Consider the following 16,661-nt stretch of genomic DNA (forward strand, 5'->3'; position numbering starts at 1 on the left):
CCTTCCGTCTTCTGATACAGCCCCACATTGCAGTGTGTGCTTGCCCAGGCTGGCCAACGGACATTTTATTTCTAGCTCAAAAGCTCCTATAATGGGGGCGCCCCACCCTGGGTGGAGCGGGTGCATGCCTGTGGGCTTCCCTGCCAATAGTGTCATATGCTCCAAGGGTGGGCTGACCCTTCGGTTCTTTTTTCACTGCTGGATCATTAGGAAGCTCCCAGCATTCACTCTGTTGTTGATTGTCCTGTCTTCGCTGTCTGTCCTATTTTTCATCCCAAGTGGGTTTTTCCCCTCCTTTCCCCGCATTTGGAGATCTTTTGCACACCTTCGTCTTCAGCGAAGGCTGGACACTTCAGGAATTTGGGCTTGTGGTTATGTCACGGCGTCCAAGGATTTGTTAAGAAAATATGCCTTTCAGACAATCTCTCTCTTCCATTGCAGCTCCCAGCAGCTAAAGGTTTTGTCGCCAATAGCTTTTATTCTGGCTTAACGCCCACGGAATTTTTCTTCCATACGATGGCTGGTCGTGAGGGTCTAGTCGACACAGCTGTGAAAACAGCCGAAACTGGATACATGCAGGTAATGGGGAACACTTCCGTGCCATAGACAGAATAATTCTTTTTAAAATTAACTCCGTAACAGATATGTGCCCTAAATATAGCAGAAAGTGACCCCCAGGTTTTCTCACTTTACATCAGGGGTAGGGGTTCGGTGTGGGGTGGGGGATTCCACCATGTTGTTGGGTTTTTGGTCTATATCTGTATTTTTTTGTCCTTTTTAATACAGTTTTAATGAGGTTTTTAACTGGACATCTGTAACCCACCACGAGCCTACTTGGGAGTGGCGGGTAATAAATTTAATATTAACATTAATATTAGAGGGACTGGTTGGAATATTAGGAATTGCATTAGGTGGGATTTCCCCAGGATTAATTTCCATTATGATCTAATAAAACAGGGATCCCCAAGCTTTTTAAGCCTGCATGCACATTTGGAAGTCTGACACGACACGGTGAGTGCAGCAAAAAAATTGACTGCTGCAGGAGTTGGGGCCAGCGACAAAATAATCGCCACAGTGTAACTTGAGTCACACAATGTAGATCCTTGTGTTGTGGTGGCTGCTGCTGCCAAAGCAAAAAATCTACATGGCAAAAGCCCTACCTGGCCCCACGCACTTGTCAAAAACACTCGGGGATCCCTGTAGGAAAACTTCAGGAAATGATTGGTTATAATTCTGTATTTGAGAGGAGTAGCAGAGAAATTTCACTTAAGAATCCATACAAGGGAAGCAAACGGATCGCTTTTGATGTGATGGTTCTCTCCAATGGTAAACTTTTCTTCCTGTTTTCTATAAGTTGGTGAGGACTTATGGACAGACTTCATAAAAGGACATAAAGAATTACAGTATGGGTTGGATAACAGAGTTTGGACATCTCTTGTATCCATGGGTCCGATTTTCTCTGCACGTTTAAGTTGGGGGGGAGGGATGCCTTTAAAATGTTGCATCACTGGCATCATTCTCCTGCCAAATTGGGAATAATATATGGAAGGGTTAGTCACCAGTGCCATGTAGATTTCATACTGTTGGTGTCATGCCTTTTAATAGGCTGCATCCACCTCTCTTCAGAAGCCAGAGTCACTGATAGATGTTTCCAAAGCAGGTGTGTAGCAGCGCATCATGGTTGCTCTCCATTAACTTGGCCTAGGCAATATTGGGTCATAGGCTGGGGCGGGCCCCTCCCTTCCCCAAACCCCGCCTTCCCCTGGCTCCACCCCCAAAACCTCCAGACATTGCCTAGTCCACAACTGGCATCCCTTCTCCCACACCATATGGGCCCGATTGGTCACCATCCAGGTTCTGTAGGCTTTCATAAATGACATTATGAGGTATATCCTCTAAAAGAGGTTCTTTCCCCCCTCTTAGAGACGACTGGTGAAGTCACTGGAAGACCTGTGTTCCCAGTACGACTTGACTGTTAGGAGTTCCACTGGGGACATTATCCAGTTCATTTACGGAGGCGATGGTTTGGATCCTGCAGCCATGGAAGGGAAAGATGAACCTCTGGAATTCAAGAGAGTCCTGGATAACATCAGAGTATGTATGAGAGTATCTGTTCAGATTCTGCATCTGGTTGTCTACGCTGACTTGATTAATGAAGTCCTTGCCCTTGGATTTCCTGGCTCTTCCAGCCATATCTTCACTGTGTACAGATTTAAGAATTCCATTGCATGTTCGGTCTTGCAAGGCTTGCCTTAACGTCTCATAGTATCCTAGAGTTGGAAGGGACCTCCTGGGTCATCTAGTCTAACCCTCTGCACTATGCAGGACACTCACAACCCTATCACTCCTCCACTGTAACCTTGAACCTTCACAGAATCAGCCTCTCTGTCAGATGGCTATCCAGCCTCTGTTTAAAAATCTCCAAAGATGGAGAACCCATCACCTCCCAAGGAAGCCTGTTCCACTGATAAACCACTCTAACTATTCTGTGCAAATACTTTACACTGTAAGACTTCTAACAATGTGGCACCAAACTCTAGATGTTCTGTATAGCAGGGGCTGGCAGGGGCAGGGGCTGGCAAGGGAGCAAATGCTGGCAGGGGCTCATGGTAATTGTAGTCCATGAACATCTGGAGGACTACAGGTTGACTACCCCTGCTGTATAGGACATCAGGTATGCGTGGGCTTTAGCCATTTCGATGTTGTACTGAATGGTCTCAAGGAGCACTGTGTTCTCAATGTATCCCTGGTTTCTCTGTACCCTGCTTTGTCGCTGAAGGCCGTGTATCCCAGCCGAAGTGAACCAGCCCTTAGTAAAAATGAATTGGTCCTGACCGCCGAATCCATCATGAAGAAGAATGAATTCCTGTGCTGCCAAGACAGCTTCCTACAGGTGAGGCCTCCACTTCAATTCTTTTTCTGCCCGGCGGCTCATAATTTTAACTCAGAGGTCCCCGATGTGCTGCCCGCCAATGCCTTTACTGGAAGCCCCTGAGTGTTTTTAGAAAGGGGCCAGGGCCAGGGAGGGCTTGATGGGTCAAGGCTTCCGATTGGCCACTGGAGATTTAATTGGCTGTGTGGATTATTTTAAATGTTGCTTTGGCAGCAGCCGTCACCACAGCGGAAGGATCTGTGCTGTATTAGTGAAGCTAATCTGTGAAAGTCACTTTGTGGCTGGCCCCGCCTCCTCCTCAGGGATTGTGTTGCTGTGTCAGAATTCTGAATGTGCCCGCAGGTGTGAAAAGGCTGGCAGCCCTGCTGAAGCTTCTCCTTCTGTAATTCAAGGCACCTTCCTTGGGTTTGACTTTTATTTTTGCCTTCTCAGCAGTTTGCTGGTGTTGGTATCTGAAGTTTACAATTCCTTGGAGAGGCTGGGATAGGATTTCAGGCATTTTGATGGAAGGCAGAATGGCCCATGCTGGCCAGTTAGCAATGCAGGAAGTTCATAAATCTTTTCTTAAATTGACCCCAGGGAGTCTTTACTCTCGAAGGCCCCAGGGAGTCTTTACTCTGAGAATCTTGTTGGTCTCTAAGGTGCTGCTGACCCCAAATGTAGCTCATTTCTCAAATCCACATGGGTAAAGATGGGCTCGGACTCCAGTGCGTCTGTGTTCTGCCATCATTGTGTGCTGCTTGTGTGTGACAGTGGAAGTTTACTTGAAACAGCAAGCTGAGGTGCAAGGCCCGTCCTTCTCCTTGAGTTTATTTCCATAACAAGGAAAGATCTGTTCCCTTCACCGTCTCATTCTTTCTTGAAGGCATTGACTGAAACAGGTTATGAAAAATATAACGAGGTAATTTTAGCATGTAAATGTGTTTGTGTGTGTGTGAGGCATTGCATCGGCCTTTACAATAGCACCATTAATGGGACTTGAAATTTCTTGAAAGCCAGTCCTTTGTATGTGCATTCTGTGTCATGGGCAAGCAGTGTGAACTGCTTGCCCATGACCCTTCCATGCATGTCACAGCTCACATGAGCCAGATGTTCCATGCCAACAGCCAGTTCTTTCCCCCATCTCCTCAGATGTTTCAGGAAGAAGAGGAGATCACAGAAGCTTGATGTCTGCTCAATCTATATGTAGGTCTGTCAGCGGCTGCTAGCCATGGTGATTAAAAATAACCTCCACATTCAGAGGCAGTAAACTTTTGAATACCAATGCCAGGAAGTAACATCAAGGAAAGGCTGTATGCCCTGCTGTTGGCCTTCAGAGGAACTGATTGGCCACTGTATGAGACAGGATGCTGGTCTAGATGGACCTTCACTGGTCTGATCCAGCAGGGCTCTTCTTATCTAAGCCTTGGCCTCTCTGCCCTGTTGTTGGCTGTCCAGAGGAACTGGTTGGTATGTGGTGGGCTGATAGACTGCATGGACCACGGGGATGATGCAGTAGGGCTCTTTTGGTGTTCTTAGTCAGCCAAGCTAATAAACTGCAAGCCATGGGATGCCTGGCTCTTGCCACATGTAACCTGCAGAGGTGAGCGACCTTCGTGTGCTGCTCCCCCCCCACACACTATTTGAATGCTTGGCCCCCCCCATCTTGCCTTTGTCCAAGCACTTTCAACTCAGTAGTTCCCCTGAAAGCAACTTTCCCAGTGCCCCATGTGGCTTTTTTGGTGAAGTTTTGAAGCTGGGCTAAATAGCTATGCTTTTCTCAGACTAGAATCTCAGAACTAACCATTCTACGTCTTTAAAATTAAGTCTTTGACTGTATGTGTTTTAATTGTACTTGCCCCTCTAACTGCCTGGTTGTTTAGGCCGCTGGCTGGCTTCAGGCGTGGACGTTTGAGGAAATGCAAATGCTTTGTTTCCCATTGAAATGGGAAATACTGTAGCTATGTAGCTGGTGCATTGAATTGCACAAATTTATCCAGGATAAAATGGAGAAGAAGAGAAGAAAGTAAGCTGTTTTAGATCCCCACTTAGAGGAGAGGGAGGGTATAAATGAAACTATTATTAAACAAATTTCATAATTCAGATTTGCCCCCAAAGCAAAGTTCCTTCAGGTTCTGTAGCATTTTGTGAATTTGGTTCTTGCAGGATCCTGGATCTTTGAATGTTAGAGACCTGGATCAATGGCAATATTTCAGAGCATGCATGTGTGAGAATTTCCAAATACTCCCAGTAATCAGGTTTCATTTGGAGGAGGAAAGCTCTTTATTGAAGATATTACAGATCATCACGGGATCCTTGCTAAGACTGGGGATCTAAGATTGACACCCTCTTTTCTACTCAATGCCTGTAGCCCCTCCCAGTATGTAACAGTTTGGGCACGAACAGTCCTTGTTGGCATTCAAGGTCTTTGAGATACCTTTGGCGGGGATGAGACAGGAAGGACCTAAGATCTAAGGCAGGATGGCTAGATCAAAGGGTAAGTAGGGAATACAAGCACTATAAACTGGCAGGAGTATGCAGTGAAAGTTTCTTAAAAGTGAAATACTGAAGGCACAATCACAAACAATTCCCTCGAGAAGGAAAAACAGGAGGAGTCTAAAGAAGCCAGGGTGGTTCCATAAGCATTCAAAAGATTTTAGTAATAAAAAAGACTCTTTTAGGAAATTGAAGGAGGGCCTTATAACCAAGTATGAATGTATACGAATAACCAATGCTTGTAGGGAGTGTTAGAAAAGCTAACACTAGCATAGGCTAGTGAGAAATGCTAAAGACAACAAAAAAGTGTTCTTAAGTTATGTTCAAAGCAAGAACAAGAGTAAGGACATGGTAGGACCACTGTGGGGACAAGCAAGTGACATTGTAATACGTCATAAGAGGGTTGAACTGCTCAATTCCTATTTCTCATTCTTCTCATGAGGGAAATCATGCTCAACGTGTCAAAATCATATCATGTGGTAAGGGATGGGAGTTGCAGCCTAGCCTCACTGTAGAGCTAGTCCATAAACACCTAGTTTCTTTAAATGGAACTAAGTCCTCTAGGCCAGATGAATTGCATCCAAGCGTACTAAAAGAACTGGTGGATGTAATTTCTGAACCTCTGTCCATTATTTTTGACAATTCTCGGAGAACAGGTGAAGTGCCAGAAGTTTGGAGGTGGGCAAACATTGTTCCCATCTTCAAGAAGGGGGAAAAGGAGGATCCGGGTAACTAAAGGTAAAGGTAAAGGTATCCCCTGTGCAAGCACCGAGTCATGTCTGACCCTTGGGGTGACGCCCTCTAGCGTTTTCGTGGCAGACTCAATACAGGGTGGTTTGCCAGTGCCTTCCCCAGTCATGACCGTTTACCCCCCAGCAAGCTGGGTACTCATTTTACCGACCTCGGAAGGATGGAAGGCTGAGTCAACCTTGAGCCGGCTGCTGGGATTGAACTCCCAGCCTCATGGGCAAAGCTTTCAGACAGCTGCCTTACCACTCTGCGCCACAAGAGGCTCACAAGAGGCTCATCCGGGTAACTGCTGACCTGTTAATTTGACATCTATAGCTGGCAGTTTTAGAGCAAATCATCAGTCGGTCTTTGAGCAGCTAGAGCAGATGGCTGTGATTACTAAGAAGTCAGCACAGCTTTCTCAAAAACAAGCCATGTCAGACTAACGTCTCTTTTTAAAATAAAGTTACTACCTTGCTTGATCAGGAGAATGCTGTGGGTATAATTTATCTCGATTTCAGTCAAGCTTTTGATAAGGTTCCACATGATATTCCTGTTGAGAAGTTGGTAAAATGAAGTACGGATCCTAATTCTGTCAGGTGGATCAATAACTGGTTGCTTGTTAATGATTTGTCATCCTCTCGGAGAGGAGTGACAAACGGAGTGCCTCAGGGATCTGTCCTGGGCCCTGTGTTGTTCAACATAGTCATAAATGTTTTGGATGAAGGAATAGAAGGGGTGCTTATTAAATTTGCAGATGATACTAAACTATGATTCTATGGGATGAGAACCAGGTGAGATGGCAAAACATCAGTCACAGTTTTGAGGATTTGACAGCAAGGCTTATATCTTTTTGGAAACAGGAGTGCAGAATTTGCAGGATGCAGGCCATAAAGACAGCAGTTATGTTATGCGTTGGAGGCAGACTGAGTGGTAATTTCCACTGAACTCCCACCCCCTTCCTGCTGCAGCCCCCTACATGCCCCAGGAATATGATGCAGGTCACTGGGAGGGGGGAGGCCAGAAAGTTCTGTTTGGCCATTGGGAAATTTTATCTGGATCCATCCCTTTGTTTCCTGTCGGTAAGTGGCCATTTCAAGACTGCAGTTTGGTTTCTTTCTCAAAATGTCTCATGGAGATCCCTTTGAATCTGAACTGTGTTCTTTGAAGCACCCTCCCCTTTTTTACTTCCTTACTGTTTTTTTTTTCATTTTTTAAAACTTATCTAAAGTGCTGTCTCACGGCTGGCGCTGATAATAGCAGAGCTGCAGAATATGAGACCTGGCCTTAAAACGTGTATCCATCATTTCAGGAAATAAAGGAATTCATCAAAAGTATGTCTGAAAAGATCAAGAAAACCAGAGACAAGTACGGCATCAACGACAAGGGCACCACGGAGGTAAATCCCCTCCCTAGGCCGTCTGGCAGGAACGTTTTGCAGGTGAAAGCTGGGACTTTGTGTGTGTCCATAACATAACACATTCTTTGCCTTCTCACGAAGGGTGAGAACTTCCAGAGGTTTCCCCTTTCCACCTGACATTTCTGAAGGCCCTTCTGCTCCACCTGTACGTTTGTCTTTATTCTGCAATAATGCGTCTTCTCTGGCTTCGGAAGCTGGTTTAGGTGGAAACTGACCATAGTTTGATTGATTGATTGATTGATTGATTGATTGATTGATTGATTCATTCATTCATTCATTCATTCATTCATTCATTCATTCATTCATATTTCTATACCGCCATTCCCAAGTAGTTCGTGGAGGTTTACAAGACTCTCTCCACTATAAAACCCCATAAAACAATAATTAAATCTCCAATTACAATCATTAAAACCCCAGATGTAACCACCCCATGACAGCAGCAAACTCTCCCCACCCTCCCTGGCTCAAGAGACCTTCTATTACCAGTGTCTCAGGGGGACCATCTCAGGGGGAGCCTGATCTTCTGAGAGGGGCCAGATCTGGGGTAGTCAAACTGCGGCCCTCCAGATGTCCATGGACTTCAATTCCCATGAGGCTCATGGGACATGGACATCTGGAGGGCTGCAGTTTGACTACCCCTGGGCTAGATCTTCCATGCCCTGGCCTTATCCAAAAACTTGGTGGAAGAGCTCCATTTTGCAGGCCCTGTAGAACTGAGAAAGCTTTAACAGCGCCCACAGCTCTCTCGGGAGTTTATTCTAGCAGGTAGGAGACCTGGCCCTGTTCAAGGCCAGGCAAACCTCCCTCTGGCTGGGAACCTCCAACAGATTCATACCTGCAGAGGGCTGTGGGGAGGGGGGATAAGGAAATAGGTGGTCCTGCAGATATGAGGGGCCCAGACCACGGAGATGGCCTTCAAGGTTAATACCAGAACCTTGAACTTGATCCGAGCTGCGTGCACCCGTGACTTGATGGCAAAAAGAATCTCAAAACACTCTGAAGGTTGATTAGATCTCCTCTGTTTGTCCTTACATAGGCCAAAGTATAAGGGGAAGTGATAATTCCATAGTAACAAACTTCCATTCTAGAGCTGCTCTCCTGCATTGCTGTTTGTGACAGTTCTGGTTCTGTATTGGTTTAGCCACGCGTCTTGTACCAGTTGGACCGGATCACTCCAACCCAGCTGGAGAAGTTTCTGGAGACATGTCGGGAGAAGTACATGAGGTATGAAACTCTTCTGGCCTGTAGGCTTTTGCCCTCTTCTCTCCCCTGTAACCCTCCCCCCGAGGGAACAACCTTTTGGGAAGTAGGGGCTTGACTTGATTGACCAAATATGAATATAAGGGAAGGATGGAAGCAAGGGAACATGTCTCCCCTTCCTGAAAGGGGCTTTTCCGCATTCTCCTTTCCCTTACTTCTGCGTTCCTGTTCCTGGAGGTTTATTTCCCTGTTCCATGTGCATTTTGCTCCCTCTGTTTGCCAGTTTGACATCACAGTTGCGGGTTTTGTGCCTGCCATGAAATGCTGCAATATAACATTCACCACTAGAGGGAGGAAAACACATGCAGAACAGAACAGGATGCCCCCCCCCCCCAAAAAAAAAGCACCAGGAAAGTAAAAGCCAGGAAATAGTGTGGGGAAGCCCTCCATGGGGTGCCTGTGTTCCACCACCATAGGGAAACTTGGCTTTGTGTCAGGTTGGAAAATCTCAGCTGAGCTTAATATAAGGAGGGAGGAGTGGGAGGGGGCCTGAAAAGCCAGCTGTCTCGGTGCCCCTCCCAGCTTAGCGCACAACCTTAATATTCCTGTGCTGCTCTACAGCTTACAGCAGCGACAGGACGACAAAGATCGGAAGCAACAGTGATAAGATAGTACAAAACAGCAGAGCAGCAGAGGAAAAGTTGCCTAGCAGGGAGGCACGTGATGGATCCACCTTGCTGAAGCTCAGTGGGTCTGGATCTGATGGGTGTTTGGCTGTGGGGCAGCTAGGAAACACTGATGGCGTGCCAGAGACGAAAGGCACAATGCCAAAACAATGGCAAGCCATCCCATCCAGTACTTCTGTGTTTTGCTGCTGCTGCATGAGAATCCAGCGTGGCCCTGATGATATTTCAGAGGAGGCAATCTCTGCTCCAGACTCTGGTGCGGAATGGCAGGGTGGAGGTGTCGGATTGTTATGGTCAAAACGTCAGCTGGAAAGGAGGCCACCTTCGTTTCTGAACCGAATTAATCGGTTCACCCGCCTTCTCCACCCCCCCCAACACTGCCGCTTCCCTCCCCACAACCAGCCACCCGGCCACCCATCGTTACTGCACCCTCCCCCTCCCCAGCCTTCCCCCTAACCCTCCACCTTTTCCTCCACCTCCCCCCTTCCCTTCCTCCCTTCCTCCCTCCCACCATTCTCGTGACCCTCCCTTCCTTCCTAACTCCTTCATCCCTTCCTTCTTCTCTCACTCTTCCTTCCTCCCTTTCTCTCTTCATCCCTTTCTTCCTTTCTATCTTTCTCCATTCATCTATTTCTCCCTTCCTTCTACCCCTCCCCCCACCCACATTCCTAGCGCCCGCTGTATTTAACTACAGCGGGCTTAATGTCTAGTATCATTTATATTTTGTTAGAAATAAAATAAAATAATTCATCCATGCCCATACCATGCCTTTTTTCTTTTAAGCGCAATAAATCTAAGCAGCTGTGAAAAGCCTCAGTCTAAAAGCTTCCTTGTTTCTGCATCGCAGGGCACAGATGGAGCCCGGCTCTGCAGTGGGAGCTCTGTGCGCCCAGAGCATTGGTGAGCCTGGCACACAAATGACACTGAAGACCTTCCACTTTGCTGGCGTCGCCTCCATGAACATCACGCTGGGGGTGCCGAGGATCAAAGAGATCATCAACGCCTCCAAAGCCATCAGGTATGCTTCACCAAGTTCAGGAAACTCTTCATCACAGGAACGAGGGGCCAAGATTGTGGATCTTTCTCTCCTTAATAGAATGTTCAGCATAAGATCATTGACAACATTTGGGCCACGTTCCAACTCTCGCTAAGGACCCGAGCATTAATTTCATACCTCTGAAAGGAAATGGGCCGTAACTTGATTGCCGAATGTGAGTTGCTTTGTAGATTGCACCAAAGCTAGTGTGGCTGGTACATTCTCTCGTTTCCATGATAGTGGAAACTGCTGCTGCTCAATTGGCCCAACAAAGTGGCAACTTCAGCGCTGCCTCGGCAGAGTTACAACCTTCTAAGTCCATAATGCAATTCTGCTTAGGACTGCACTGTGCACATAAGTCTCCGAAGTTCTGTTGTAATAGACCAAGGTTCCCCAACATGGTGCCGCTGGGCTTATCAAAAAGTGGGCGAGGCCACTGCGAGGCACAGCTTATTATTGGCTGCCCTCCGTCAAATCCAGATGGTTTCCAGAAAGCAGTAACAGGCAACTATTGGAGCTTTAGGGCATTCCCCCCTTCAGTCTTCCCTTTTTATTTATTTATTTATTTATTTATTTATTTATTTATTTATTTATTTATTTATTTATTTATTTATTTATTTATTTATTTATTTATTTATTTATTTATTTATTTATTTATTTATTTAGATTTATATACTGCCCTCCCCGAAGGCTCAGGGCGGTTTACATTAAAACTAGTCAACGATACATGAAACAGTCTTCGTTAAAACATACAGTAATTAATAACAGTGGTTGTAACCATATAACAGAATGTAACAGTATAACAATATAATAAAATAATATAACGATGCAACGGTACAATACCACAACAGGTCCAGAGCGCTCTGGTGGAGTTCTGGGAGGAAGGGGGAGGAGCGGGGGGGGGGAGCGGGGGCCCTTCATTCGCTGTTGGTTGTGCCTGGTCTCAACTAAATGCCTGGCAGAAGAGCTCCTTTTTGCAGGCTCTGCGGAACTGTTTAAGCTCCGTCAGGGCCCTGATCTCCTCCGGGAGCTTGTTTCACCAGGTGGGGGCCAGGACAGAGAATGCTCTGGCCCTGGTCAAGACCAGGCGGACTTCTTTAGGGCCAGGGACCATTAGCCGGTTGGTGGCGGTGGAGCGCAGAGCTCTTTTAGGGGCATAGGCAGGGAGGCGGTCCCTCAGGTACACTGGGCCCTGACCGCGAATGGCCTTGAAGGTAATTACCAGAACCTTTAGTCTGATCCGGAATTCAACTGGCAACCACTGCAGTTGGTGGAGAATGGGCCGGATGTGGGACCTCCACGGTGTTGCTGTGAGGATCCTGGCCGCTGCGTTTTGGACCAGCTGTAGTTTCCGGGTCAAGGCTAAGGGCAGGCCTTTTTCTCAGTTGGTGTGAGGAGGGAGGCATCCGGTTTGGCCCTTGCTGCCAGCTTGGTGTTGTGGTGCAGCAGCTTCTAATATGATGAGCCAGGTCTGATTCCCCACTCTTCCTCCCCAAGCAGCCAGCCGGGTAACCTTGGACTAGTTGCAGTCTTGTTGGAGCAGTTCCTTCAGAGCATTTCGGTTAGAGCTCTCTCAGCCTCCTGTGGCAGCCATTTTGGATTGGTGCTCACCATCCCCTCTTGCGATGCCCGAGGTTCCCACAGGCTCGGCACAGTTGGGGGCCCCCGTGGGAGACCATCTGGTTGATGAAATGCAATCACAAAGTATGTGAATTTGACGAGCCGCTTCTCCTCAGCTTTCTCTATCTGCAGCACCAATGGAAGACATTCAGGCCAGCTAATTGAATAGCACATTTTTCTTGCTTCTGCAACCACCCATCAGCCAGTATTAGATGGGAGTCAACCACACAAGTTGTTTTAAACAACTGTTTTGTTATTGTCCCACCCCCACCCCTTTCAAGCAAGATTTAGAATTGTTGTTCTTCAAATTTTGTGTTTGGTTTCAGATTGCGCTCTGCTTACCAAAGGGTGATTTTTTTTGCTTTTTTCTAGTAGCCTGCCAATGAGTATGAAGCATGCCAGTCATGCACTCTTTTTTGACGTTGGCAGTCAGCTGTTGAGTGCTTGAACACATTGTGCGACGCTGTAGTTTTGCTCTTGTTTTCAAGGGTTGGGTGGAACTAGTTCCAGAGGGCAGCCATGTTAGTCTGCTGTAGAACAGCGAGATCCAAGTCCCGGAGCATCTGAGAGGCCAGCCAGATTTGCAGGGCACCCTGAAAGCTCTTCTCCTGGAAATCTCGTGGGTCTCTAAAGTATTCCTAGTCTCAAATCTGGCTGTGTGATACCACCTAGGCAGGCGTTGTGCATCCCTGTAGAGAGGCTATCTCGGGGAGGCTCTTCTGACCCTGTTCTCACTGCTTGAGCGCAGCACCCCGATTATCACCGCGCACCTCGACACGGATGAGGATCCGGACTTTGCCCGGCTGGTGAAAGGGCGAATTGAGAAGACTTTGTTGGGAGAGGTAGGATGTCTCCCACCCCCTTCCCCCAATATTGCTCTCAAGTAGAGTTGTGCACCTTGGCGCTGTTTGGCCACCTCAGTGATCACCGAAGCCGGAGACGGCCAAGGCCGTGGAGAGGAGGGAAGGGCTGTCCTGAGGAGACCCAGAGAGGGGTGGAAGGCTCCCAAAACAGAGAAGGCGGGGCAAGCAAGGGGCTTTGAAGGGTAAAGCCAGCGAGGGGGGAAGAGGTTAAAGGAGGCTTCTGAAAGGAGATCAAGGAAGAACTGGGCAGGGGAGGTAGTGATGTCAACTCCCTTGCTGCCGGGGCAAAGGCATCAAGTGACAGTTGAGTCAAGTGGATTCTGAGACCTCTGGAGCCTCTACATGGGAGTATGGAGTTTGCCTGGACAGCGGAGGGTGGCGCAGCCCCAGAGGTGCTCCAGGGACCTACCTAATAAAGGGAATGAATGAGTGACTTGATTAATTAAAGACTAACAACAACTAACAACTTTTGTGGTAGGAGATGAGCTTTTGTGAGTCACTGCTCACTTCAGAGATCTTGAGGTAGCTGAAGAAATGAGCAGTAACTCCCGGAAGCTCCTCCCCCTGCCACAAAAGTTGTTAGTCTTTAAACTGCTCCTGGACTCTTTTCTCCTGCTATGGGCAGACTAACATGGCGATCCGTTTTAAACCCTGTCCCTGCAGATTTCGGAGTATATTGAAGAAGTGTTCCTTCCCGACGACTGCTTTATTCTCGTCAAGCTTTCCTTGGAGCGAATTCGGCTGCTAAGACTGGAAGTGAGTGGTCATCCCCTGTTTTGTCGCCTGGTTTTGCCGCTTGCCGGAGGGCCAAATGAACATCTCCAGAAATAGCATTTCTGACACGGTGCTGTGTGTGCTTGGGTCTACATGTGCTGTAAAATGAGATGGGTAAAATCTGAGCTGACCTTTTCAAAGGCAAGTGGAAGGTCTGTCTGTCTTTCGATGATTTCTGCCCCAAGGTTGCCCTCCAAATGTGCTTAGCAGCAAAAAAATGTTTTGTGTGTACGCATACACAATGTTACAATAAATTGTTCATCAAGAATTATGAGTCCAGCTTATTATCCAACCCTCGGCAAGCCAGAGGAAAAATTCTCAATAATGCATGCTGAACAGGATTCTGGCACAAAGAAAGCTGCTTTTGTTTCTTTCTTCAGCAGCCTTAGCAGAATCTCAGGACAGAAGCTCTCGGTGCAACCAGGCTCAGAGTGGCTTGAGTCTCAATACTTAACCTATAACCAAGGTTGGATAAAATTGCCATCTATCTTCTAAGAATAAATTTAATAATTTTTGTAAAATACTTTCTGTGCTACGGAAAATACTTAAGCCACTCCGAGTCAGGTTTCATCGAGAGCTCGATGATGATGTCATCCGCTCAGTCGTGTCCGACACTCGGCAATTCTTTTAGTTGGTTCATGGTCATCCCTGTATCGGCTTTGATCGTGTCGAGCCAGCAGATCCTTTGGTGACCACGTTTCCTTTTGCTGCTGACCATGCCAAGCATTAATGACAAGTCTGATCGCATGACGTGTCCAAAGTAAGTGAGCTTTAGCCGTAACATCTTCCCTTCTAATGACATAGTTGGTTTGCTCCTCTCTAAAACTGTCTTGTTGGTAACTTTGGCTGTCCATGGGATTCGCAGCATTCGTCTCCAACACCATCATTCGAAAGCATCTATTTTCCTCCTGTCTTCTTTCTTTAGGCTCCAGCTTTCGCATCCATAGCTCGTTAATTGAGAACTTACATCCTGATATTTTAGTGAGTTTTGTTTATGCATAAACGAGGCCATAAGAATTGAGACTCAAACCACTCTGAGCCAGATTCCACCGGGAGCTTCTGTCCTGATATTCTGCTAAGGCTGCTGAAGAAAGAAATGAAAGAGGCTTTCTTTGTGCCGGAATCCTGTTCAGCATGCACGACTGAGAAGTTTTCCTCTGGCTTGCCAAGGATTGGATAATAGCAGGACTCATAATTGTCGATGAACAATTTATTGTATTATTGCATATGGATACACACAAATTGGTTTCTCCCAATACCTAACAAGAATACTTTCTTGGAACTGTTAGTAAAATGTAGCAGCAGTTCTCTATGAGCAACAGGAAAAATTTCAGTGCTATTAAGATTTTTAAAAAAAACCCTTCAGGATTCATTGGAAGATGGTCGTTGCAAATATCCTGAGTAACTGCATGAACTGTTTTCCGAAAAATTATTGGTGCCCTGCAATCTTCCCTCACCGCAGTCCAGCTTTCTGTCTCTGCAGAACAAGCATAGCAGGGGTCCCCAACGTGGTGCCCATCAACTCCTTTCCTGGTGCCTGTCAAGGGTTTTTAACAAGTGGGTGGGGCTTCAGCCCAGCAAGGTTTCTAATTGGCCATTGGAGAGTTTGATTGGCCATGAAAAAATGTTTAAAGGCTGCTTTGGCGGCAGCTGCCAACACACACGAGGAGCTTCACCACGTGACTGAGCCGTGGCAGCCATTCTGCGGCTGGCTCCACCTCCAGTAGCAGCCATTTTGTGGCTACTCCCACCATGCTGTGTTAGAATTCCAAAGGTGCCTGCAGGCTCAGAAAGGTTAGAGACCCCTAGTTGGGAATGCCTCTGAGCCATGCACCTGACGGGAAGGGGGACACGGGAATTCCTATTTCATATGTTCTGCTGGATGCTTAAAGCAGGGATAGTCAAACTGCGGCCCTCCAGATGTCCATGAACTACAATTCCCATGAGCCCCCTGCCAGCATTCGCTGGCAGGGGGCTCCTGGGAATTGTAGTTCATGGACATCTGGAGGGCCGCAGTTTGACTACCCCTGGCTTAAAGGGTGGGCAGTTCTCTTGCCATCTTGTAATGCCCAAATGCCTTCAGTCCAATCCACTTCCCAATATATAGGACAGATGGACTTGATGCATTGCAAGTGCTAAGTCTGTCTGTTCCTTTCAGATGTTGCTCGTTCTCTTTGGGGGGGGAGGAGGGATCCTGGACAACAGCGGACCTAGCCAACATCTTGCCCTAGTCCTCGTGTGATCTGCTGCAGGTGTTTGACCCAACTAACATTCTGGGCCACCTCGTTGCCTGCACACCTGGGCTTCAGGAATCCTGCAAATGTCCGGGTGCCGTTTTCCGTCCCCAGGTGAATGCAGAGACGGTGCGCTATTCCATTTGTGTCTCCAAGCTGCGGGTGAAGCCGGGAGATGTGGCTGTGCACGGAGAGGCTGTCGTGTGCGTTACTCCTCGGGAGAACAGCAAGAGCTCCATGTACTACGTCTTGCAGTACCTGAAGGAGGAGCTACCGAAAGTAAGGAGGCTCCCTTGGGTGTCATTTGCTCTTACAAGCTGAAATCTCTTCCCTATCAGTAGAAAAGAGGAAGAGTCAAGACTAACACCATTTGTGGCAGGGGAGGAGCTTCTGTGAGCCATGGCTCATTGCTTCAGATACAAGTAGGATGTGAGGAGTCCGTCTGTCCTGGAGACCGGAGTGATTTCAGGTGCTGAATGCCATCAGCCGGCAAATGACAACAGCAATTTAGTGCCCTTCCACCCTCTGCTCTGGGCAAACAGGCCTGTCCCTACGACAAAGAATTAATGGACATAAGTCTGACATTAGAAAGCACAACAGGAATAGAGTCCAGTAGCACCTTTAAGACCAACAAAGCTTTATTCAAGGCGTGAGCGTTCGAGTGCAAGCACCCTTCGTCAGACTATGTTCGTCTTACATGACAGGGAATATATAGCAAAAATCTGTTTTGT

At 47.3% G+C, this 16,661-nt stretch overlaps 2 protein-coding genes across 3 annotated transcripts in view; one reads left to right on the forward strand and one right to left on the reverse strand.

Annotated features, from left to right (window-relative positions):
• RPS24 (ribosomal protein S24) overlaps positions 1-16,661 on the reverse strand; it is a 324,293-nt gene that overhangs the window by 40,814 nt on the left and 266,818 nt on the right. The gene's annotated exons all lie outside the window — the stretch shown is intronic.
• Positions 1-16,661, forward strand: part of POLR3A (RNA polymerase III subunit A) — a 53,981-nt gene that overhangs the window by 31,187 nt on the left and 6,133 nt on the right. For both annotated transcript variants that reach the window (XM_077345951.1, XM_077345950.1), the window contains exons 19-27: positions 442-579; positions 1,924-2,094; positions 2,780-2,893; positions 7,410-7,496; positions 8,659-8,741; positions 10,251-10,421; positions 12,808-12,901; positions 13,586-13,678; positions 16,045-16,209. In XM_077345951.1, the coding sequence (XP_077202066.1) occupies positions 442-579; positions 1,924-2,094; positions 2,780-2,893; positions 7,410-7,496; positions 8,659-8,741; positions 10,251-10,421; positions 12,808-12,901; positions 13,586-13,678; positions 16,045-16,209 (1,116 nt within the window). The remainder of the gene's footprint in view (positions 1-441; positions 580-1,923; positions 2,095-2,779; positions 2,894-7,409; positions 7,497-8,658; positions 8,742-10,250; positions 10,422-12,807; positions 12,902-13,585; positions 13,679-16,044; positions 16,210-16,661) is intronic.

This window comes from Paroedura picta, chromosome 7, assembly GCF_049243985.1.
Source record: "Paroedura picta isolate Pp20150507F chromosome 7, Ppicta_v3.0, whole genome shotgun sequence".
NCBI lineage: Eukaryota > Metazoa > Chordata > Lepidosauria > Squamata > Gekkonidae > Paroedura > Paroedura picta.